The sequence below is a fragment of the Condylura cristata genome, unplaced genomic scaffold (genome assembly GCF_000260355.1).
Source record: "Condylura cristata isolate star-nosed mole 26May11 unplaced genomic scaffold, ConCri1.0 scaffold00044, whole genome shotgun sequence".
Lineage (NCBI taxonomy): Eukaryota > Metazoa > Chordata > Mammalia > Eulipotyphla > Talpidae > Condylura > Condylura cristata.
In genome coordinates, this window is record NW_004567145.1 from 1,656,031 (window position 1) to 1,682,149 (window position 26,119).

The 26,119-nt window shown below is 38.9% G+C and overlaps 1 protein-coding gene across 1 annotated transcript in view; it reads right to left on the minus strand.

Annotated features, from left to right (window-relative positions):
• Positions 1-26,119, minus strand: part of COBL (cordon-bleu WH2 repeat protein) — a 227,681-nt gene that overhangs the window by 34,319 nt on the left and 167,243 nt on the right. The window contains exons 9-10 of the mRNA XM_012733951.1: positions 25,341-25,511; positions 1,783-2,092 (exon numbers count right to left, since the gene is read on the minus strand). Coding sequence (XP_012589405.1) covers positions 1,783-2,092; positions 25,341-25,511 — 481 coding nt within the window. The remainder of the gene's footprint in view (positions 1-1,782; positions 2,093-25,340; positions 25,512-26,119) is intronic.

The following is a 26,119-nucleotide window of genomic DNA, read 5'->3' on the forward strand; positions in this document are numbered from 1 at the left end:
TTTTTTTTTTTTTTTTTTTTTTAGCTGCTTTCAAAGGAGAGGGTGATTCCAGCTTCTTTATTCATGTTGTGGGGGGTTCCCTTCATTTGTCTAATTATTTTTAGATGTAACATTCCATGTTACAATTCTCATGAAAAATCACAGAACAGACTTGGAGATTACCACAGGAGCTCTTTTCCTTAGCTAAATGGACTACCAAAAAAAAAATTCTATCACTTTTCTCTGCTTATATAGAGTCAAACAGCAAAGATGGGCCTCAGCAAAATGCATCTTGTGTGGAGTGCAGTAGGAATGCACTCATTGCCTCCTTTTCCTTTTCTTTCTATTGAAATACAAACTTAGTCTCTGAATTGTCCTTAACTTTAAAATCATTAGAAAGTGTACATACCAACATGGGTAAATGCTTGTGATAAGCCATTTGATTTACTGTGAAAGTAAAAAAAAAATCAAAATTGTGATACCACAATTACAGTGATGAGATAAAGATTTTGTATACAAATGGACAAAGTTAGAACACATAAAAAATAAAAAAGGCATTCACTCATCTTGGTAGGGGCCTCATATATTGTTATTCTTTGTTTTTTACTTTATTTTTCTACCATTGTTTGTGTGATTGGTTTTTAAATTTATCTAAAAGGTGAAAAAAAGTTGATGGGGTGCAGAGAAGGAGCCTGCTTTCTTAGATAAGATGAAGGACTGATGCCATCATGGTGCTGGTGCAGTGACAGACAAGCCAGGCCAAGGAAAAGGGAGGGAAACTGACCAATGCACGTACAGAGACTCTGTATAGGAACAACATCATTCCCATAAGTAAAGCCCGAGTGGATGAAAACCATTTTGGGAAAAAAAGCACATTAAGCTTTTACAATAAAGTCAGACAAGCTTTAATGCTTTAGGTAGAGAAAGGTATCTCCAATATGCAAGCATCATATATATTTGGAAAGAAATTAGAAATTCAACACACTAAAATTAAAAGCAATTTTCATATAAGATAATAAAGTTAAATTCAAGCTATAGGTTTAGAGGCTTTCCATGTGCAAATAACAGGCAATGGAGGAATTATTTGGAAAAGATAAAACCTATTTTCTTTTAAATGGATAAGGGCTATGAAAAAGCATTTTTGGCTAATACACATTATGGCAATATGTTCATCCTTACTAACCAGAGAACTATAAATTAAAGCTGCATGAAATACCATGTGACACCAATATGATTGCAAACTCAGATGTCTGCTAGTTCCAAATGACAATGTACATGTAGAGTGGCAGGTCATAGATACTGAGGGAGGATGTTTAAACTTTGGAGGCCGATCTGTCAGTATTCCATGGAGTTTAAGATGAGTTTTTAATGTAGGTCTAACAATTGCTCATCTAGGGAACCCTATGTATAAAAAGAGACATATGGAGAATGTGTTCATTGTTACCAGTGGTGAAAAACCAGGATAGTCTAAAAGTTCATTAATTAGACAAAGGACAACTAAATAAACTATCTAAATAAATAAATAACAAATTGTATCATCATGGATCAATCTTGAAAAAATGAAAAGGTATACTAAGAGTGTGGGACCACTTACATAAAGCTTAAAAACCAACAAGATAATAGGTAATGTATTATTTACAAATACTTGCATATCTGGAAAGTGTCAAGACAGGCTTGTGTATAATACTCCCCCCAATGTGGGGAATATGATTTTTGTGGACATCTGGCTCACAGCAGATTCTTAACAACTGCTTGAATGACCATGAGGAAAGACCACTTTCCTTCCCAGCTGTCCCAACTCACCTCGAATTCCAGTTCCTAGAGTCATTCCTCTCCCATGTAAGGCTCTTCTGGGGACCAAGTTCTGGAGTTGTAGACAAGTCCTGGTCACTGTAGTCTTCCTGGTCTGTGGCCCACTTATCTTTGGATTTCACGATGTCATGCTGAGAATCTAGTGAGATGATGTCTGAAGGTGAACTCATCACCCCTGAGTCCTCTGTTGTGTCTTCCGATGCGAAACAGCTGCCAACAGACACAGTTTCCTCGGCCTCTGACAACACGGGAGGAACCCCATCTGTGCTGCAGACACCTCCAGCGTCCAGGGGCAGTGTCACTGGACAAAACATGGCAAGAATCAGATCAGTGGACACTTGAGCTCCCACACTGTCCATCAAGCCCAGCACCAACATGCCTGCCAAACCTGAAATTGGGAAATTAGGGCGCTAAGCTTAAAGGAGGGCATATATAAACACAGCCACTTCCTTGGAGACACTGAAAGCAGAGGGCAACATGTACGCATGCATGGCTAAGTACAAAATTCTCCTTCAAAAATCAACATTTTGGGGAAAAGCCCTTTGAATTTTTATCCTGTCGGTGACTGTAAAAAACATTTAAACATTTAGACAACCACATGGCTGTTTTGAGCCAGAACCTTGTTTTAATTAAAATCACTGCAAAATGAGTTCTATTTAAAAATGAGTTTAAAAAATATAAAGAAACTTAGAAACAATGCTGTGTGGGAATTTTTTACATTTGACAAATGGCTTAAAATATAAATGTCATTGGGTCAGTATCTGGTGCTCTCTTCATTTTCAGACGTGAGAAGAGTTCTAGTTTATATAAGAGATAATGATAGAAGAGCATCTTTAAGTAAAATTAAAAAGAATTCTAACAAAGCACCCTTGATCGAGGTTCTCTGGCCCTGAGCACTAAATGTGATTTACTGGAGAGAAGGAATAAACACATAGAGATGTCAGTCACTATCAAAGGCAAGATCCCCACAAAACATGAATATGAACAGTGGGAACACTGTTAGACACATCTGTGGTGCTCTTTGGAGATTATTGAGTTTTTTTTTCCTAGTGAGATTATAGGTTCTCTAAGCTCACTGACAGCTCTATGCATAGAGAAGAAAAGTTCTGGGTTTAGGAGACAGGATTCAAAACTCTGACCAGCTGGAAACACCAGAGCTCTTTTTATAATGTAATGCAGAAATAGACTTCTATTTCATAACCCCTTAAGAGTTATCTAAGTACTATTCATGTAGTTCAGGAATTAGAATGGTGCTATGTGTCATTTCCTTGTATTTGGTTTGAAAATTATTGCTCTAGTCAGCGGTCAGAGGATGCCTAATGTGAATAAAGACCACAGACACGCAGAGTGCACACACCCCATCATCATGCTCCGATGGTGGTGACATCATAACTGTACTTAACAACACTGTGATTTTAACTGAACAGTAGACTAGCAGTGCAGAATTAGCAAAACCTAAAGAGCACTAATGAGAAAGTCCTTCAGCTGTTGCTTTATTTGGGGTGATGAATAATAAAATAAACAAATGAGCACAATTAAAAGTTAAACATTTTACAAAGAAAGTTGAAAAGTATAGAACAGAATGCAAAGAAGGGATGGATGGCGAGGGATGTGCAAATGCATAAAGCAGTATGTCTGCGCACAGTGAATGCATTTTAACAGTCAACTCTTTCCTCTAGTTCTCTTCTTGTCTTTGTTGCAAGACTTTTAAATGGAGGACAAATGTAAAGAAAAAACTCTACTTCTAGGTTAATACCACCAAAATCTTTTGTTACCCAAGTCCAACCCAATGTTGACACCGCTCAGAGCTTTCCCAGTGCACAGCTGTCAAGGGCAGCCCAGATGATTCAGACAGACACTTTTCTTGTCTCCCTTCACCACTGTCACTAAAATAGGTCAACTAAATTAAAACATTTTTGTTCTAATGTAAAGCAGCACAACTTAGTAAAGACCATATTTCAGGTCACAGAGACCTGTACTCAAACATGTGTAACTGTTGATGGACTGCTCAGGCATCTGAATGATTTGCCATCTCAGGTACATCTGGCGGACCCCAACAACTGAATTTCTCTAATAATCCTAGGTGATGCCGTCATTGTAGGTCAGGTCCACACTTGGGAAAATGCTTCCTCAAACATCTCCTGAGCTACCAGGGCAGTTCCCTCTCCCAGCTCTTACACAGCTGGGAATAAGCCACAGATAAGCCTGGTATATTGCTAAGGGTTTTCTGTCCTACTCACACTGGAGTTAATGGACTGGTAAGTTTTTAAAATTCACATCCAGTCCTTTCTCTCACAAGGCAGGAGTATTTTTCTCTTTCCTTAACTGGCAGGTGCTGCTTCCCATCTCAATGCTTGTCAACTATCTCCCACTTTGAAGGAAAGTCACCAAAGAATGTCTTTAATACAGTTACAAGTGATATTTTGCTGGGAATTGCAGAGGGGATATGGCTTCTATAAAAACCATACTAGAATGATTTCAAAAGGAAAGTGACATATAAAAAGAAAACACATCCCCAAGTGGTTGCAAATTATTTCTTAATAAAGAGAAAGGATGTATTGGTGGAGGGGGTGAAAATAAACCAGGAAGGAAAAGTGAAAGGTGTCAACTCTGGGCAGAAGGTACTGCATCACAGAGTCCAGGGAGCATGAGTTCTGGAACCACTGCAGGATATGCATGGGAAGGAGTCATGTGTCAAAAATATTTCTCACAGTGGAAGTACCTTAAACAGTCATCTGGGGAAAGCAGCCCTTCTCAACAGTAGAGGGAATGTATGATTTTCAAAGGACTCTCACCTCACATTTGGCATAATTTCACTTGCCTATTTTACCCCATTGACTTTCCTGGTCTATGTGATTTCTATGGTTACTATTAATTGTATAAAATGCCTGATGTTTGGGAAAGACTGAATAGTACAGACTGTTCAGATGGATTATTCAAACAATCCTTTGTCCTGAAATAATGGAGAAAACACTTTTTTTATACTGGAGATACTCCACTAGGTGCTTGTTGCAAGGCAAATTCACTATAATTTTAGAAACTACAAAGCACTAATATGGCATCAAAAATGAGTAGAGAAATGCTGAATAGTCACTAAGGTTATATAACCCACTGTACATTGTCTAAAAGCCACACAATCAGTAACATATGGTGTGCATGAGAATAAGTGAAGGTGACACCACAATTCTGTCTTCCTCACCAGGGTCAGCTTACCTTGGAAATTCGCATCCACTCTTAACAAAAGTAAGGTCTGTATGAGGCCTGTCATTTTAGAAAAGGTTTTCAGTCTTGTTCAAAGTAAACAGATTAAGCCAACAATAAATTAAAAGTTCCATGCTAAAACCACCTGTCTAAATTGCAATTACAGTGGCCCAAAATAACTTAGTTTTGCTGACCAGAAAATGCTTATCTCAGCAAAACCTACCAGTTCCCAAAATAACTTCATGGGTGCTCCCTGCTCCCCACACCCCACAGCTCCTCTCTGTTACTAACATTTGCCCCAAGGGCTCCAAGATGGAAGTAATGAACACTTTGTACCTTCATTCCCACCCTCTGCCCTCATCCCTTAGCAATGTCTCCACCACAATTGCATTTTACAGCATTCTCCCATATGATTCTTTTGAATTTCAAAATAAATTTCTCTTTATCTAGTATAGAAAGTGAAGAACACAAAACAATTGGAAAGAAAATAACCATTCATCCCCAAAATAATCATGGTTTGTATTTCATTATATTTCCTTCAGTCTATTTGTTTAGAAAGCTTTAGGATACATGTATAACAAAACTTCTCAAGTATGTGAAGAAAATTAGATATATAAGTCACTTTATACTCAATTGATTACACACACTATTTTTCTCCTATCAGTTTAAATAATTATGCCGCTAATTTAACAGCAGTCTTGACCAAATTAGTCCTGGAAGATTTTTTTTTTAAAGATTTATTTATTTATTCATACAGAACTGGGGTACAGGCCAGAAATGCAGAGGGTGAGACGATTTATCAGGGACAGTGAGGAGCAGAACAGGCAGATCGACGAAGTATACTGCTGGAGGGAGAAGCGGGTGGGTCAGGAGAGGTCTCTGCCACGCCATGTGGATCTCCTCTGGGGCAGGTGGGGATCGAACTCATGTGGAAGTGGTTTAAGCTTCTTAGTGCAGTGCTTTAACCCACTGCACCACCAGGTAGGGCCAGTCCTGGAAGATTTTGACTGTCTCATCCATAAATGAGAACAAGAACCATCATCTTTTATTGAAGCAGTTGCCATGAAGACTACATGCCCATGAAGACTACACGCCAAAAGGTGGTAAACAATTAGGACAGCCCTTGTAATATAATAGCAATTTGGTAAGTGTTGTTACTTACTAAGATAAGCTTGTTGCTATTTTGACTAGCCTTGTAAAGCAGATGTAATCATCAGCAAGTAATCATTCAGGTCTCTCCTGAAACTGGAAAAGATAACCACCTCAAATACATGGGATTTTCAGAAACTGGAGACTTGAAGCACTTCCCTAGGCTCAGCACATCTCTGAGACCCTAACTTATGCCCCTGGTGGAGAGAAGAGGGCTCTGAAAATGGTGACCTCCCAAGGGGTGGCCTGGGAAGCTTGAGAGATACAACTTTGTTGCATCTGAAAAAACAGACATGGTGATTGGGGGGAGACAGAGAGGGATGAATGAGTGGTAAACAGTATCCAATATTATTGTCATTTATCTGTCATCCTGATGAGATCTAGAGTCTTCCTTTTCCCTTGCATCATCTTGGCCTATTTTTCTCATATCCCCACTTCAACTGTTGATGCCTTTTCTTTCCTTCAGTTTTCCTGGATCTTCACTCTCTCCTCATTTTGTTATCCTTCAAGAAAGGGCCCTCGGCTCTCAATTCCCATGTCAGGATACAATGGAGATGCTAATCCCAAGTCGTATTTAATAAATCCTCCACTGCCACACGTTCCAAAAGGTGCCAGCCTCAGACACTGCAGATGCTTCTTCCACTGCTTGTCTTTGGTGCACACATATTTATTTATCCTTGTGGTCAAAAGTCAGCCCACCTGCAGGCAAGCTCCATCTCACCTTCCACCCCACAGAGGCCGGGGAACAACAGTAAGTTTCACTGTCAAACTTAATTATGTCTTCCACATGATGGCTAGAGCATATGTTCCTGTCTATAGACTAGTTCATAGATAAGGTTCCCATCCCATTTGTTTTTCATCCCAATTTTCTTATTTTCTGAAATTTTACTGAACTATATCTAACAATAGGAAAAATTATAAATGTAAATATATTTGTCATATTTTATCTACATAGTTGCATGATCCTCTAAATGAATGGATTCTTAAATGAAGTTTAAGAAGGTTTCTGAAATGAGATGCTTTGTCTCTACCAAACATTAGGGAAACTTTAAGCACACATGTGCACATACAATTAGTTGCATGAGTGTAGGTTGAAATTATTCATTTGCAGTACATTTTATACTCTTGTTTCCTACTCTCGTATTCAGTAGATACCGAGTTCTTAGCTCCAAAAACAGCTCACACCACCACAAATCCGCACTAAAGTTTAGCTACTCTGAGTTGCCTCCATGGAAGGACAATCATATGGGAATTCCCTTGGCTCTGACTTCAGAAACTGAAGCACACAGCACTCACAGACAGGTAGGAGATTCCAGATCACCGTGTTCAAATATTTATGTGAATCTGAGGCCAAGGAAATGAAATAGCTTGACAAAGGTTCCCTGCTGTGGTCATGCTAGGAGCAGTGTGTGTACAGCCTTCATCATCTCCTGCCAAGTTTGATCATCTTCTCATCAGCCTAAAAGTGTCTAATTTTTAAGTAGGGTATCTTGGTTTTTACAAACATTTTCATCATTTAGTTCTGGGTAGGTGAGTCCCATAGTATGATAGAACTATAGAAGATTCTAGTCCAAGTAAGCATTCACTATAAACAACAAGATAATTCTTCTCATAGGGCTTAGTTGAAGGACTCCTCCACTAAAAGAGATGTTTCTTTAGAAAAGGTGTATTTTTCTTTCAGCCTATCATGCACGACAGTGCCAAGAGTGAGGAGGGATGCCCTGTGATTGCTGGCAAGCACAGTCTGGCCCTTGCGCTGCTCTGTGCCTCAGGCCAGATATCCTTTAATGAAATTTACCAGAGCATATATTTGAGAAAAATGATTTCCTTCTCCCATATGTAAGTTCTGCAACTTGAGGACATATTGTGTATGTGGACCAGTCAACCTGATGCAGTGTGATTTCGCCTGACGAGCAGAGATGTAGACTCAGCTGGGCCCTAACTGAGAACTGCTGGTGAGGTCAACACCCATCATTCACTTATGGGCTCCTTCCCATATATTGCTGCCAAATTTCCTAGGATGGTGAAGCTTTATGAAAAGCATGCATGTCTTCAGGTAGAATACCACCTAATATACCTCAAAATTCTGTCTCTAACATGCCTCTAATTCAGAATGTTAGATAATGGAGAGCAGAGGATTTGAGGGTTCTGAATTCTCATGAGGGTGAGGCAGGCTAGATGTGTGTCCCTCTGGCTTCCCAGGGTGCAGGAGGACACAAAGGCAGTATCTCCTCACCTGGTCTTCTAGCAAATTTGAGTCTCTGGCCTCACAATATGACATCCTCAGGCCCCTTTCATTCCTCATTCACTGGCTGATTTCCTAAGAACAGATGTCTAATAGATAATCTTCTATGTATGTTCTGAGTTGACACTCTCCAGGGGCTGGTGTAGCAGAGAACCTTGTGTTTACATTGTAAGGCATTAACAGATTTCTTGTGACACACACTGCTGGCTTTTCACCCCCATATACCTGTGACTGTCCAGTGTCCCGCCAGTGCCCTGTGCTTATTAGTGTTTTCACCGTGAACTGCTGTATTACTATGACAAGAAAGGCCCACTTATATGCTTAAAGGTAGATATTTTATCAAGTCTCAAGAGTAAAGAGGACTAAATAGTTCTAATTTTAAAATAAAAACCTCATTATCTTTCTCATGCTTTGAATTGTCCTGAAAAGTTAAAAACATACATTTACCTGTGGTCTGATTCTTCTTTTAGTCTATAAAATTAGCTTTCCTTGTGTACAAACCTGACCAAGTGATATCAGTAGAACGTAATCCCATGTATGAGTAGCTATAGGAACGATATCATTGGTTTGTTTTTCTTTATGTTCACTAGCTAACATGTCCACGAGAGGCAGTAGATGTTAGGGCACTTGCTGGACATAGCTGCCTCTGATATCCTTTTAATCCCCAGCTCTAATGGAAATCCTGGGTCACTGTGTTACTGCAAGCCACTGACTTAGCTCAAAGCATTGAAGTCCAGGTCACTTGATTCCTTGCTGAGACCTGGAGATTTCCAAGTAGCATCAGTGGTTTCTCTGAAGTGGTTGATGAGCAGCTATTCCAGGAGACTTGACTAAATTAGACCAGTTTAAGAGCAACTGTGCCAGCTTCAGTGACCCCAGATGGCATTGGCACCTATTTACTTTGGGTTTCATCATCACATGGAAACTTGAAGGAGAATGTGATCTCTCTTGTTAGTCATGGACAAAACTTACCATATCCTCTGAAGGAGCTCTTAGAGTAACTGGCACCAGGCATCCTGACCTGAGGAGGTGACTGCTTGGGAAAACCCAAAAATTGGAGGAGACCTTTGGATAACACACAGAAGTGGTGTTCCTACTGACCCAGAATCTGTTCAGGCTGCAAATGACCCAGCATCCACTTAGACAGTAAAAGAGGACACCCACTTTCAGAAAGTCCTATAAGGCATATCACAAGTGCAAGGGTTTCACATTTAGGGGTTGTAGAAGGGGACATTTTAAGCAATGTCTTCAAAGGAAATATATATAATCACTTAATATCCTATGTAAAATCACTTAATATCTTATGTTTTGAAAAATATATATCCTATGAAACAACCTTGCATCATTTGTGTGCGTATGAAAGAGAAAATGAAACACTTTATCTAAAGTGTATTTGCAAAAGAATTTTTCATTTTTTGCTTTTTATAGAATGAGGGCTTGAGTTCCTCACCTCTCCAGTTTGACAAGGGTGAGGCCCAAACTGCACATCATCAGGGACCAGGCATCATCTGTGAGAGACAAACACCGACTTGACAGGGGAGCACCCATCAGAAAACAGTCTTGCTGCATGCCAGAGTTTTTTGTTTTTTTCATGAGAATAACTGGTGTTACTACATATAATTTGCTTGAGAAAATGTAAATTGATATTTTTGATGCCTAATCACCTGCTTTTTAAATATTAGCCACTTTTATAACAGTTATATTAAAATTTATTAGAAGTCAGTCACTACTCTTATAGGAATCCAAAAGTATGATTCTCACAATCACCTTACATCATAATAAAGAAACTTGGGCACAGATATGTGGAGGAAATTGTTGTGCCCATGTGCTATAGTTTGTATTTCTAATCCTCATGCTAGATTCAGATGGTGTGTCAGGTTTCCTCAGTATCTGGTAACCTGAGAGGTTCCTTACTATCCAATCAAATATGCACGCTTGTCCTCCTGGTTACTGATTGGTCTGTGCCTTCTGACTACAGCCAGTGGGTGTATGACACTCTGGGCTGCAGTGATTGGTTAAAAACGCCTGTGAAAGAGTCTGGATTACAAACTTGCACTATCTCCACACATGTGGATTAAGTCAGGTTGAGATGTTTGTTTGCAGGTAAAGTGCACTAATTCATGAAAAATCCTACTTGTAGATATATATCACAAAGAACTGAATGCAGATCTGAGAGAGAAATTTGCATGCTTGTGTTCACTGCAGCATTATTCACAGTAGCTAAGAGATGAAGTAACCCAAATGCTATCAGCAGGTGAATGGATAAACAAACATGATTCAAAAACACAATGGAATATTATTCAGACATAAAAAGAAAGGAAATTCTGACATACACTACAACATGGAGGACATTCCAGGCATCTAAAGGTTAAATAAACCAATCACAGGCAAACAATATGATTCTATTTAAACAAGGTTCCCAGAGTAGTCAAATTTAGAGACAGAGTGGCATTTGTTAGGATTTGGGGGAGGATGTTGAGAGGTTTTGTTTTCAACTTATTTATCAAATTTTCAATTATTAATGAACATTTACCATGACACTTTAGTATTCTGAACTTGGATTTCCATGATGACTTAACTGTAAATAATACCATATCCTTTTAGATCTTTATAGAATTCACATTCTAATGCAATAAAAATGTACAGTAAAACAAAGCTTACACATTAAAAAGAAAAAAAGATAATTGTTTACTCATTGTATAATAAAATGTTTAGTTAGTTGGTATTTAATGGGCATACAGTTTTGAATTTCCATGATGACGTTTCATGATAAGGCCTATGTGCTTAAAATTAACTGAATGGACACTTCAAAATCACTGAAATGGTAAAGTTTATTTTTTAAAAAAGATATAGTATATTGATATACAAGTGTATATAAATACACACACACAGTGTGTGTGTTATTCTATATTCATACCAGCAGTAGAAGATAGTCTTCCAGCCTGAGCCAAGTACCTACACTTCTGCAGCCTCACTGACTTTTCTCTGTAAACAGAAGGCTTGCGTGTGGGTACAGTCATGAAGCTGCTGTTTGTATCATTGCCTGCATATAATATTGGCATTTACTAAAACGCTGATGCTTTTGTGTCTTTGTTTCCATTTTCCTCAAGACTGTCCATCAATGAGGTAATGTGGGTTTTCCTTTGGTGGCTGATATAAGCAGACAAAGCTTCTCATTATCCCAGCTTTCTGCTGCAGCTAGTAAGCTGGGAGGGGTAGAGTGAGGGCCACTGTCCTCTGCATGAAGCCTGATGGGCTTTGTTCTTGTACAACCCCACAACTCCTCCAGGTGGACAGCTTAATGAGGACCAGTTTCCCAGCTTGTCAGCATATCTAAGTGGGGCTCAGCAGAGAATGTAGTTGAACCCCTTCCAGTTTTCTTTAGCAAGCATGGCTAAGTCAGATAGTTGTACCTTTCTAAGACAGAATATTACACAGCTGACAGCAATCTTCTTTTTACTCTTGAAAACGTGCACAGATAAGAAAAAATTTGCGGACTTGTGTGTTAACAGCATGTATTTCCAGTTCACAAAAACACATTCATAATGCCATTCAGATTAATGACACTGACACAGCACAGGAATGCCTCTTGTTGGTTTACAGTCTAATACTTCCTTGTGAGGTTACAAAGAGCTTCACTTAGGATTTTGGTTATTATTAACTGCATTTTGAAAATTAGAGGGCATTAAGTGAAATAAGTTAGAGAAAGACAAGCACAAATACTTTTACTCATGTGTGATAAACAATGCCAACTTTTAGATTATAAGAACAAAATAATGGTTACCAGAGGGAAAGGGAGCAGGGATCTGTAAAAGGGTCAATTGTATGATGAAAGATAAAAAAAAAAAACAATTTTAGTAGTACGCATAACATTGTGTCTAGAGACACAATAATTTATAAAACTGCTGATTTGTAAAACTGCACACCTGAAAACTTTGTTATAAACCAATGTACCTCAATAAAAAAGTCAGTGATTAGAAATGTATATCTATAAAATCCTATGAAGCATTTATGGGTAGAAAAAACGCTATTACTAGCTATACCCCATTAGGGTTATAGTCCTGTCAAAATCTATATAATTACTAATGTAATGTTTTATTTGTGCACACAAGACAGATTAAAAATGATTACAAAGAGTCACGAGAAAACTTCAGAGACTATTGGATATGTTTTCTATCCTGATTCTGATGGTTTCAAGATATATACAAGTGTCAAAAAACTTATTGAATGCTATACATGTACACAGATTTTTTTGGTGGGCCAATTACATGTTCATAAAATTAAAAAAAAATAGAAACTGCTAATTCTGATTGTTTCCCATACTTTACCTTGCAATATTAAATGGGGATCTAATTTCACTCCATTTAATTTAGGTTTAACATATAGCATGTCTATCACTGTCTTCTATTGTCTCCAACACAGGCCACCTGTCCATGGACTGACTCTGCATACTTTGATCCTTCGACTCTCAGTCATGTGACAGCTCTATGTAACAAGGATAAAAGGGCCCAAAAGGCCAAGCCTGCCTTCCAAGAGTGTGTTCCCCACCTGACCCTATAATAGTATCACTGTAGGTACACAGTGGGCCTTCCTAAATGGAGAGTAGGTGGGAGAAAGAAATAGTTGAGAGGGGCTTCAAATCAAGTATTAGGAATTAGGCAGAAGGTGTATCAATGAGATAAACAAGCAAGAGATACAAATATTCTTTACTTCCACTACAACTGCAATTTTCTCTTAGGTGTGTGCTTCACTTTTCCACTCTCTCCACTTATATCCAAGACTCTGACAAAGATATAATATCCTACTGGGGAAAAAGTAGCTTAAGACTAATGTAAAATCGAGGGATTTCCAGAGTCTTGGGCCATGGGATACTGAGGTAGACGGTGCCTGGTGACCCCAGCTGAGCAGCTATGCTGGTTCCCCCAGGAGTAGGTTTCTTGAAGAACAAAGACCAAAGTAGACTCTTACACATTTCACAGGAGACAGATCTGACTTAATATTGGCAAATTTACCTGACAAAAAGAGGACATGTTTATGGGCCAGACGTAGCAATCTACCATCCATAGTCACTCTTTGGCATAAATTTGTGTTATTCATGAAGTCTCTGTATTCTCCATCACCACTTATTCCAACTACATGAGGATTATTTCTGCTTTTAATCCTAGTCCCCCTAGTCCCTTCCAGGCTAAAGAAGAGAGTATGATAGATACTGGGCTACTGGCTTGGTTATGCGCCCACCACCCCACTTATTTTCCTCTTTGAAACCTTGTAGCAGATTTGTTACCCAGGAAATAATGTAGCCAATCTAAATCTCAATTGCTCTCAAGGCTCTTGGTAATTTTCTTTCTTATTTTTTTTTTTTTTTTTACTCAAGGAAATGACAGATTAACTTTCTGACTTTTACACAGCTTTGTTCATTGTAATAAAATTTATTTTTTTCTTAAGGAAAAGGCAAAAATCCTATACAGCATTTATGGGTAGAATAAACACAGACAGTAATGATAAACTTAATTTCAGTTTCCAGTGAAAAGACTTGTTCAGTAGAAGGGTTACCAACTTTGTGTTGCGTACATGAACTCAACTACAGGCAAATCTTTTCATTTCATACTTGCACATTTATCTCCACCAAAGTGTCTAAAGGTTATTTCTTATTAATTTACCATGGAGACTAAAAAGAAGCAAACCTGTTTTGAGATTTTCTTCTACTCCATATTCCTTGGGTATGAATGATACAAGAGTGGAAACACACACACACATCTTTCAGAGAGGACAAAATAAGTAAATGCTCTATGAGTGGACTAATTTTGAACAATCTGGAATTGATTGTGCTGACTTAAGAATACTTTCAATACTTGTTGGGAGGGTCTTCACCTCCTTCTGTACTATTTGAAAGATTGCGATACTATCCCTATGGTAGAAAGTTTGTTTGAGATGGAAAACATTGGTTTGCATATTGCAATATTTTCAATCAGATTACATGAGTCATTAAAACCGTAAAGTAACAAGATTCATATTATGGAGCCCAAATTAACATGACAACTGTTGGTAAGGATTAAAAACATATGCAATATGTAACTGTTGACAACAGGTGCTAAAATAATATAAGATTTTTCCAAATATAATTTTTAAGATTTTTCCAAATATAAGATTTTTCCAATAATATAAGTGAGTATTAAGATTTTTCCAAATTGTTTCACTTAAATTTGAGCATTTTTAAAAATAACTAGTTAATTTTACACTCCTCATATGACAGGGTCAAAAGTCCAGGTGAAGTGAGATGGCAAATACTATTCATATAAATAGAATCATTGTTTTGAAGTTACATGTCTACTGTGAAAACGTAGCAATGTGAACCAGTGGTACTTGAAAAATAATACACCATTAATTTTTATTTTACTTTAGCATGTGCTCCAGAACTGGTATCTCCAAATGACTCCTCTGAGAACTTGCCTGGTCATAGGTCCATCATTGTTTCTGCTTGTTTTGTATATCCTAGTTAGAAAATGTGAAGATATTTCAATTTTCCCTTTCTTTAGTATAACTTTTATAGTAACATAATAGAGAAAGCAAGCTGTTCTTCTATTAGTTTATAAGGAGAATGAAGAATCTACAAGAAGGGATGGATTTTGAGATAAGCCAGAAATAAAAAAAAACTTCTATAAATACAAGGGTTTTGAAGAAAGAATGTCTCATCAAAATAATTTTAGTTCTATCCTGGTTTGTTCATGTTATTGCAGGGTGCTCAACAGGGAAAGGGAGGTTCCGGGTTCTCCACCCCACCCAAGGAAGGGGAGAGCGAAGCAGGGAAGAGAAGCTGGAGAGGAGACTGGAGGAAGGAAGGAAGGATGGATGGAAGGAAGAGGAATGGAGAACCAGAAGGAGATCTGGAAGAGGCATGTGGAGCAGAGAGACATGTGAGGAAGTAGTGATTGCTTTTCAGTCTTGTACTTGTACAAGAGTTTTGGGGGGGGTGTGGCATGGAAAAAGACACTTGAAGCAAGCAGACACGGGTGAGAGACTTGTGAGAGGTTAACAATGGCAGTGCTTATCTTGATTTTGATTTTGCTCCTTCTGTCCCAGATGTGCTGGGCCCCTTTTGCTTCTTTTATATGAGTCCCCAGCAGAAAGTGCTTTAATCTTGTGTAGGCATTTTAGTCTCAGTGGGCCTAATTTGGGCCACTCCTGTGTGGCTGGGCATTTACCTGTGAGGGGGTAACTCTGCATGTTTGCTTTAGAAATGAGTTTATTTATTCTTTCCCTTCTCTTCTACTAATTTCACACTAATTGAATTAAAGTTCCTTTCTTTTAAAGGTCTTAGGCACTAGAGTATGTTTTTTCTTGATGTGGTGGATGGTAGAACCTACTTAGAGCAGGCAGGCTTGGGGTTCTGGGGGTATCACTTATCCTGCTCTATAACAGTGCTATAACATAAGAGAATCTGTAAAATGTGTTCATAAATAGCCCTGAGGTTTACTTAGCCATATATGAGGCCATCTTGGTGACAGAGAACACTGAGGCACTGAAGAATGGGCCATCTGTCTCCAACTAACATTACTCTGGTAAATCAGGAGTTCCATGGCTGAATTCTATCAGTCATGTTAGCTGGTCTAGTCTACTGAACTTGCTTCCCACTATATGTATCTTCTCTCTTTTTTAAGACTTTTCTTATCTTTGCAATAGTTTCTGTCTCCCTAATCTATAATTTTATAGTCAATACTACATTCCCTCGTTTATCACTTAACTTTTTGCCTCAGATTCTCTATTGCTACTTTCTTCAACATAATTCCTATTTCTAACACAAATGCTTATTGCTGTAACTACTACAACCTTAAAAGCCTGGGTCATGAATCATGATGCTTTTCCCAACACTTAGGCAAACATTACCTTTTGTTGTTTAGACTTTCCCCACTTAATGATATGAGGTCAAAATATTGCTACTTATCAACAAAAGTTCTTTATTTCAGTGCAAAAAAGGGTACTTTGAACTCATTATATTTTGTTCTGAATATTTAAACTTTCTGTTATCTGTTTTACCAAGGCATGGTATAATTAGTTGCATAGGTCTAGCTATATGTTTCCAAAAGATCTAGCTTATATTTCTCTATTAAATAATAGCAATAACAATATGAACTTCCTATTTATGAGTCATCACTCACAATTTCACTGCAATCAACTAGACAACAGTCATACCGATAAAAAGCACTTACTCTTTTTTCTTACTTTGAGCAATATGTTTAAAAACTAATCAAAGCAAACAAATCCTTTCTTCTAAACCCTGGATCCTGACATGATTATTGTCACCTGCTCTGTTTTAGGACCACTGGTGTGAGCAGCTCTCAGCTGGTAGATGGGTGTTCTCAAGTGGCAGAGAAACTCTCACTCTAGGAGGGACAGTAACACCCCCATGCAGGCATGGCTATAATACCTTTGGGAACCTTTACCACTAGTTCAAACCTCCAGACCAGCATTTAGCAAGTGGAACCATTGTTACTTCTGCATGAGGAGCCACAAGTATATAAAATCCAAGGGCAGAGTCAAAGTAGACATCATGCCTAGCATCAGCAATACTCAGTGCTCAGTGAATAAATGGAAAAATGATTGAAGACCTAGTGAAGGGATGAAGTGAGACAACTTTTTATTCCTCTGCTTTCTTCTTCTAAGCTATTTAAATTATCTAAATACCAGAGAGAACAGTAACAGAAAATCTAAAATACCTTACAAAAAAAAAAAAAAAAAGGTGAGTTCTATGCTTCCCTGCATGGAAATAACTAAATATCATGAGCTGTGAGTTCTAACAGATTCCATTCATAGTGTTTAGGCACTTAGTTTTTCTGATAGACAGGTTATTTCAGTTCTAACCAAATTAACTACACCTGTCAGTTTATTGGCACAACCTAATTTAAGAGAAAATGGAAAAGAAATTCTGCAAAAGAATATAAAATAAGAAAAATGTAAATCAATGAGTTAGAATGGACCAAGATTCTGAATAAGAATATATACTTGTAGCAATTAAAGGAGACTTTTAGGTAGATCAATAGTATCAATCTAGAATTTACATATAAAAATCTTTACCTCCTATAAGGAAATATGAACCTCTACTAGATGTCTGTTTATGCATGAAAATTGTAAAGAAAGAAGGTGAACCCTTTTATACCAACAGGTGGAAAAACAATAGTGGAATCAGAGGACAGCAGAGGCAGAGAAAAGTCAGAGGCTTGTTGTTCCAGGAAGGGCCCATCCATCAGAAGCGCTTGGCAGGAGTAGGGAATGATGCACAGCAATAAACTGTGGGGAAATAAATAGCATAAAGTAAATGCAAACTCTTATAGAATGAAACACTGCCATTCTCATTCATCTCCTAAAACCTAGGGAAGTAACACTATATAGAAAGAATCATATGTGGGTAAGTCACACTATTATTTCTTCTCTTTCCTTTATATCTTTGTCTATTTCCAAGGCTAAAAGAGTTTATTGATCCAACAAAACATATTTTTGGATTTTATTTACCCAACATATCCAACAATTTTGTCCCATGGAAGAACTACATGATCAGCATCACTGATGTATGTTAGGTGGTCAAATAAAATTATCTGGATTTCATACAAAACCTTGTAAAGTCCTTGCAGGCAGATACATAACCAGGTGGTAGGCAAAATAGAGTTCTTACTTTATGGGAAAACATCCCAATTACTTGTAGAGTTCAGAGAAAAACAGGTAATACTTGATGACACACTCAGTTGCATATCAGTCTGTCCAACTTTGGCATGCTGATACTGAGCAGGGCAGAGAGTAAACTCAAAAAATACTGAATGATTTACTGAGTTGGAAAAAGACATGAGCTACAAATGCATATTGAATCACTGTGGTTCTCACAAGACCCCTCTTTCTCTCTACTGAGAAACTGACTCATCTGATAAGAGGCCATTATGTGGCTTAACCCTATGAAACGTGGGAGGAAAAAAGAGAGGAGGGGGAAGATAGAGAGAGGGTTGAGGGAGAGTGGGAAGGGTCAAGGGAGAGAAGGAGAGAGATCAAAACAAATAAAGGCTTCACCTGAATTTGTATCATTTCATATTAATCCTAATTTATCAGTTTAGCATTAGCAGAGAATTTTAGATTCATGATCACTTCTTAGTGACTGAAACAAAGCAAAGATATTTAATAAAAAATCATAAAATTAGTTTACTTTCTTTCAGCCTTCCTATTTGTTATTCCATGTCTGTGGCATACTGGTGAATGGTTATTAACTAGTTGCCTAGAAGACAAAGAGTGTACAAATAAAAGTTTTACTGATATAATGAATAGTTACACAAAATTTATAATAATAAAATATACAATAATCTCGTTTGTAAGTTCTGTATAACCAATTGATTCTCATAGAATGCTTTCATTAATTTTGCCAAATTCCTTTTTTCTGTAGCTATTTTTTTACTATGGACAAATGCATGTAGCTTTGACATGAATGTAGACTGAACATTCTGTTACTTTTAAGGTGTAAGATAAACATGAAGTCATATAGACATATACGGGAAGTTAGTTTATCTGTCACTGAATCGCATGGCAGTTTTTTAAAAATGGAAGAACAATTCTTCTTTGTGTTCTTCACAAGGTACTGACTGGATTATCAATATTCCCAATCACCCTTTTATATCTGGGTAACTTACAAAATCATAACTTAAGCCCTGATTTGTAACCCTGATTTGCCTACTTTTGTAGTATAAATACTCCCTTCATGGTTGATTTCAGCCATCTGATATAAGTCACTGAAGTTGGCATAGGAAAGGGATGTATAGCAGCATATATGTAGTATTTTCACTCTTTTATTACTGAGTCATATGGATTCACTAACCTCAAGAATATATAAATAGTGAATAACAAGTGATGAGTTTTAATCTTACTTATTCAACCATAAGTATAATTTACAATTTAATTATGGCTCTATTAGCAGCTAGTTTGCAAAATTTCTGAAATTTTAGTGATCAGCTCTCATGAGCTGACACAGGCAGACCCAGTGCACACCTGCTTGCTGGGCTGTCACTAAAGCCTTCATATTCTCTCAAGTACAGGGTCATAACACCTTGAGAATAAAGGGTTAGGAAATAATTAGCAAAGGGAAATAAGTTCATAGGGTCTTTTTCTTAGAGCTATACATAGGTCTATCACTGCTTCCTGTCTCACTAACATTCAATCATAGTCATACTCATATTGGGTTGATTTATAGTTTTCAAGGTACAATAACAACAGGCTAAAAATTCCATTCCAGTTGTTTGGATATACTTCTGAATACTGCAGGCGCTGACTGACTTCCTTTCATTTTTGAGTTGGGCCATGGACTCACCATGCACTTCCTGTTTTCCTGGCTGCTGTGCTTTCCCAGGGTTGCAAGAACAGCTGTGTGGCCAGCCCTCTTGCCAAGGGAAAGAAAGTGGTAAACAAACACAATCAAGGGCAAGAGGTTCCCCTGAGCTTGTTCTTAGGGCCACATACCTGTAGGGTCACTTAGATGCTTCCCTGACCAAAAAACAAACAAACAAACAAAACAAAAAAACCCCTGAATTGTGTTTGTATTACAAGTTTTAGAGTTAAATGTGTCATTCTGTTTTGAAAAAAAGTGTAAAAGTGTTTAATTTTGACTCAAATTTTAGAGTAAGATGGTAGGTGAATTACAGAGGATTGGTTCTGATTTTAGGGCCATCAACAAAATTCCTGTCCTGTCTCCTCCAATTTAATATTCTCTGCTCAGAAGCTCATGGTGGGTCCCTGAGCCAGAGTCTTTCCTCATCTTGTGTAGGAGTGTGGGTGTTTGTTTATAGTCATTCACCAGAAATTCAGAGCTGGGTACCAAAGTTTTCTAGGTTCTCAGTTCTGCCTACTCAGAACAAGTACCACAAATCTTATAAACAAACAATTCAATGCAGATAGATGCATATAACTTCCATCATGGTGACTGGCAATGAAAGCTCAACAGAAATCAAATGTCAGCGGACAGCAACTGATGAGGCAGTTATGGGGGAAAAACCCCTATGAAAAATTATACTGGTTTAGATGTGCACTAAGGTACCCACATGCATGATTAGCTATCTAAAGGTTTAACATAAAAGCTTATTAATAAGAAACAGAAGATTATAGAACACAGATCTGGGAACCACAATCCCTTCATCACGGTTAAGTCCAACCAAAGCCAAAAGTCCATTCACAGTAACATTTATGTCAGCAGTTTTACAAGGTTATCTAGCCTAAATAATTCTCTTCCACTAGAGTAAGCATGTATAATATTTATCATCCCAAGCCCTATAGGTTGTCTTAGTAGTGGAATGACAGCGGGAATGACAGCATGGGTCAGGTACGAAGAACCTCCTGTCTGCACAGGTTTTACAGAGACAGTATTTTCATTTACTCTTGTCTTTGCACACACATAGATTCACCCTATCTCCAAATTAGCTTTGCAAAACTTCATTTTTATCAGCTGTAAGCTCACTTTGGAAAAGAAAAAGTTATGCTTCATAAAGTAGGAAATAATTTTAAATGACATACAGCATTCTAAGGATTGATAGGCCAACCATACAATCTCAGCAACCTGACTCTGTTGCTCTCCTAACTACTAACATTATCAAGAAATTACACCTGTTAGTCTCTGAGTACTGAGAAATATTTTAATGTCAGGGGCATTTTTATTAGTCTCTATAGTCTGAAAAAGCAGGAAATGAGAAATGCAGGTTGAAGGTCAGATCTGAAATGTCTAGTCCTGCACTGGAATTATTCCATGAGGATGTCGGTTTAGTGATTTCATAGTTTCAGAAGACTGGCCATCCTGTCTTGGGAGTCAAGCACTTGATCTTTACCACTGGATTCTGTACCTACTCAGAGCATGTCTTACATTCTTCAGACTGCACTCAACTGAAGTCTCAACCCAAGCATAGTGGGTATTCTTGGCTGCATAGAACCTGCATTACTGGTGGTTCTCAACAGAGCTCTACTGTTGACCACTGTGACATCCATGTACCTCAGTGAATGCTCTCAGCTGTTGGGATGGTTCTGAATCTAAGGTGATTCAATTTGTAGATGGGGTCTGGTGACTATGTTACCCAACTGTACATAATGAGATAAACTCTGCATTGGAGGGCTTTTGGGAAAGGTTCCTTTTCCTGTAAAACTATTAAAGGAGATACTCTCTCTTGCCAGAAACTTTTGGTGTCTGGAGTTGACACATGCAAACAGCCTCAGACCCCTGATTACCAACTGAAGTGGGAAATGAACTCATGAGGTGAAAGAGAAAAAAGCCTGAAAAAAAAAAACCCATCTTTGATGAGAACTGTAGGTTTTGTATTCAACTAGCACTGAATCTGTCCTACTCTGAATATGTTCTGAGTTCCCATGAGGTAAGAGAATACCTCACTCGTTAGGTAAGTTTGAGAAGAATTCATCCTACTTGCAAACTGTATTATCTATTGTTATAGATCATATTACCTCAATACATACCTAGAGTCTTTATCTTATGGTTTCTATGGGTCTGGATTCTGGAAAAAGCATAGGGGATTGCCTCTGATGCATATGACTATATCAAGATGTCCATCAGAATGCTGCCCTTAGGGAAGGATCCCATTTCAGGATCTCTCATGTGAAGCTGGATTCAGTTCTCAGAACAAATGGCTGAGGGTCTCAGTCCCTCCGTTTGGTTGGAGGCCCCATACAGCAGAATGCACAGCAGCCAACTTTCCTCAGAGAGACTGAGAGTGAGCCTGAGGTGGAAGCACATCTTTCTAACATAAACTCAGTAGTGACAAGAGATAACCATTACTGTTGCTATGTTCTATTTATTGGCTGTAAGTCACTAAATACAGCCCTGTTCAGGAGAAAGGCTTAGACAAAGGAAGGAGGCACATTAGAGAACTATTTTGGAGTCACCCACACACCCACCATGGAGGGTACTCTGATAGTCAGGAGAACCAGAGAATGGCTGAGAAGAGGGAAGTGGAAATGTAGATACTACAGAGACTTCATAGTTGGCACAAGTATGACCATCACAGGCTTTCATATGATGATGCTAATGATTCCTTTGAGAATGTCCTATCGACTGACCTAAAGTGCTGGTGTTGGATGTGCTTTGGCTTGGAACAGCTAAATTTAATGGAGCTTAATTGAAGGGCATGCATCAGTGTTATCTGGTACTTACAGCAGCTGTGAGACATATTCTGGTGGGTTTCTTTATTAAATACATGCTATGTGTCAAATGCCCAGTTGTAGAATGGATATAAATATGAGTAAGACCTTAAAGCCTCCTATACAGTAAGGAGTAAATGTCTATAGGATATTCCCATACACTCCTTACACAGTAAGGAATAAATGTCTACAGGATAATAGGAGATCCAGGCAGGAAGGGGGACAAACATCAAAATGAGATCTTGATACAAGAAGACACCCTGCTGATCACCCCCAGAAAAGGCAGGGGGGCCACATCCAGAGTGGGCTCCAGTCAGGGTGCCTGAAGAAGAGCTGCACAAAGGTAGCCTCTGGGAGCCCACTGCAGACATCAGTGGGTGCCTTTTACCTCTTCTGTTCAAAAATTGTCCCCAGTTCAAAAAGCAGTCAGAAGCCCCAGATAAATGGCCTTCTCTGTTTTGCCTATTCCAGGTAAATGTGGTTATAACAACCATGTGTCAAGACTTTGCGCAGGAAAACGGAAATAGAGGGTTTAGTCCCCAGATTGTGAATTCAGGGCCTGGGTAGAGCACTGACAGTAGAAGGGAAAGTTGGCAGCACTAAGGCAAAGCCAGAGGGACTGAGGCCTCATGAGATCCTCAGACAGGAGGTCAAGGGCAAGGACAAGAGGACAGGTAGAACGTATGTACTATAGAGGACTTACTGCATGTCTTCTTATCACCAAATCACAACTGCATACAAATCCATTATCTATGTATTATTTAATTTTTTACCTGAGGAGTGTTGACTGTGCTTACCGGTTTTCAAAAAAATATGTATTTCTCTTTTTAACAACCTAAGGGAAATACTATCTGTTGTACAAAATACAAAGAATGCGAAAACTACAGAAACCTCATAGGGATGATCAATGTGATGGAAGAAAAGTCTACGGTAATGGATAGAGTGATGAATGGGACCAGTAATACCACAATGCTATTTTTTTGTTTTACCAATTTGGGGGTAAGACCTTGGCCAATATTATAACTTCTTCTGGTGTAGTTTCTCACTAAGAGAAAGGGAGGTGGATGTATGGGGAGAATTGGCATGGGGCAGGAGGGGAGATGGTACCAGGTGGCAAGAGGACATTTTATTTTTCCTGTTGACTGGTTCCATTCTTTCCCCTAACCTCTTTTTGAATATCCTGAGGGAAGGAGTGAGAAGCATGGAAGAAACCTGGGGGGAATCTGAGGTAGACCTTTGTAAGCAATGGTCTCAAATCTTGTGTGCCGTTCTCTCCAGCAGACACCATACCCTGCCTGTGACTCCCAACCTGTAGAGACCATGGAGGGGATGAACCTATGGATTTGCTTGAGGTCAGGGTGGTGGTGTATGAGGCCAGGCTCTCCCAGCCTGTGAAGCCTTTCAAAGCCCCTGGTCTTGTGACCATTTCTTAATTGTCCCCAGCTTGTTTCTCAGCTTTCCCACTTTCACTCAGTTGTTCTTTTCTTGCTGGTCCCTCTGAGAAGAAAATTGGTGGGTAACAGCAGGAGAAGTGATTGAAAGCTCACAGCCTTCAGGGGTAGCACTTAAACCCACTCTCATCAGAGATGAAAATGCTCCCAGTTTTCTAAGTCACAGCTTCTTTCTGACTGTTTATATATACATACATAGATACATATATATAAACCCTTAATTTTTGAATACCCTATAAAATGATTTGCATTTGGAAGTATGTGCAATGTCAAGAGGATCAAAACATTTTAAAGATACAAGAACTTGTGAAGAATGAGAAAACACATCATGATTATTTTACTAGAGAGTACATAAGTGACGCAACAATTATCTCCTTTGTCTAGGAGTCAATGGCAAGCCAGTGGTCATTTACAAGACAGAAAAAGAACACATGTTCAGTGGAGGAAAGTCTGACTGTTGTCAGCAGATGGTTGCACATGCTCACACGGGCACCACTGCTCATCAGTTGCACACAGTGACGCTGTCAGAGCACTGGCTCCAGGACTGCCTGCCTTCTACTGAAGCATTGCTGCCACAGGGCACGGGTAAGGCTGCTAGAGAGCACAGGCTGATGTGTGGCTGACATCATCGGAGTATACTGGACAAATGTGGGAAACTAGCACCCATCATAAGGAAGGGCTGCTCTACCTAGTACTTATTAAAGTCTAGAAGAAACTTCAGGAAACAATGAAGACAGCTTGATCGCAGACAGGGTGTGACAAAATAGAAACAAAATGAGCCTTTAATTGGGAATACTGATAGACTCATGTTAAGCTCTTTCTCCATCTGGTGCTTAAGTTTTCTTTTCCTCAGATAGCAGTCTTAATGTTTAGTTGTCAGTCACACCATTCAGAGGTTCTAGTTTGTAAATCCCCACTCACCACCCTTGAACACAACTTCTTTGCCTTTGCAGCTTTCCTGGTTGAGCTTATCAACCAAACCATATCATTGTCATGCTAGACTGTACTGCTATTACTGTCTGCAGATGCAGTGAGGTCAGCTCTAATTTGAGGAACATCAGCTTCCAGCTAACTATTTTTACTCACAAGGTACAATTGTGGTTGAGGCTAACCACAACTTTAATGGTTAATAGTGGTTAATAATTAAATCATTCTTTGCATAGTATTTGGAATGCATTCACTGTGAAATGAGACATACTACATCAAGCATTTAGATGGAAAAGCTGGAGAGGAGAGGGGCACACATCCAAGGAAAGAATGGAAAGTCTGGAAACCCAGCCTGACACCATGAGGGGAGAATGGGAGGCCAATACTTAGTGGGGAAGAAAACAAGAGGCACATACGTGTGGGTCTCATGTCGGAGGCCTCGGCACCAGCGCCTTCATCAGGAAAGCTGAGAGGCTCTGCCACATCTGTGTCAGGAGGAGGGTAGGGTGGGGGTGGGGGTAGCACTAAATGAGGGGGTCCCCGAGCAGTGCCTCTGGGAGGCTTTTGTGGCACCTGCCGTCCAATACCTACATGGAATTCAATGGGGTGTTACTTCAGATGGTTAAGGCCAGAGACACTAAGCCCACCCACCGGGCAGTGTATCCCTATCACTCACCACTACCAAAATAACCTAAGAGCCAGGCCAGCCCACGCAGCGCCAAAACCACCTCACAGCACCACAGTCTACCACACTCGTACGCTAACACTGCACAGAAGTGCCCTGTCCTCAGGCCATTTTGAAAACATATCCCTGGCTGTAATTTGTTTCAGAGAGGCAAAACATTTTTTAAATTTGAAGAACTGTACTTGAAAATACTCTTACACCTCCCCTAAACAGGTCTGTCAAGTTCAAAGGAATTCCCTTTTTCACGTTAGTCTTTTTCAGATTCAGATTATTGAAGCCTTTCTCCGTCTTTTGTCTATCCCAGACTGGATAACGATTGGTGTTGCTTATGTCTTTACTATCAACTTCACCCAAGGTTTAGGACAATAGTCCTCAAACTTTTTTGAAGAGAATCTTGAGCTTCATTCTGCGCTCAGACCCTCTGATGTGTTTACAAACAGGATCTGTCTATGAAAATGGCCTTTTCTGCTAGTAAAATTTTTTTAAAGCTGAAGAATTTATATATATATA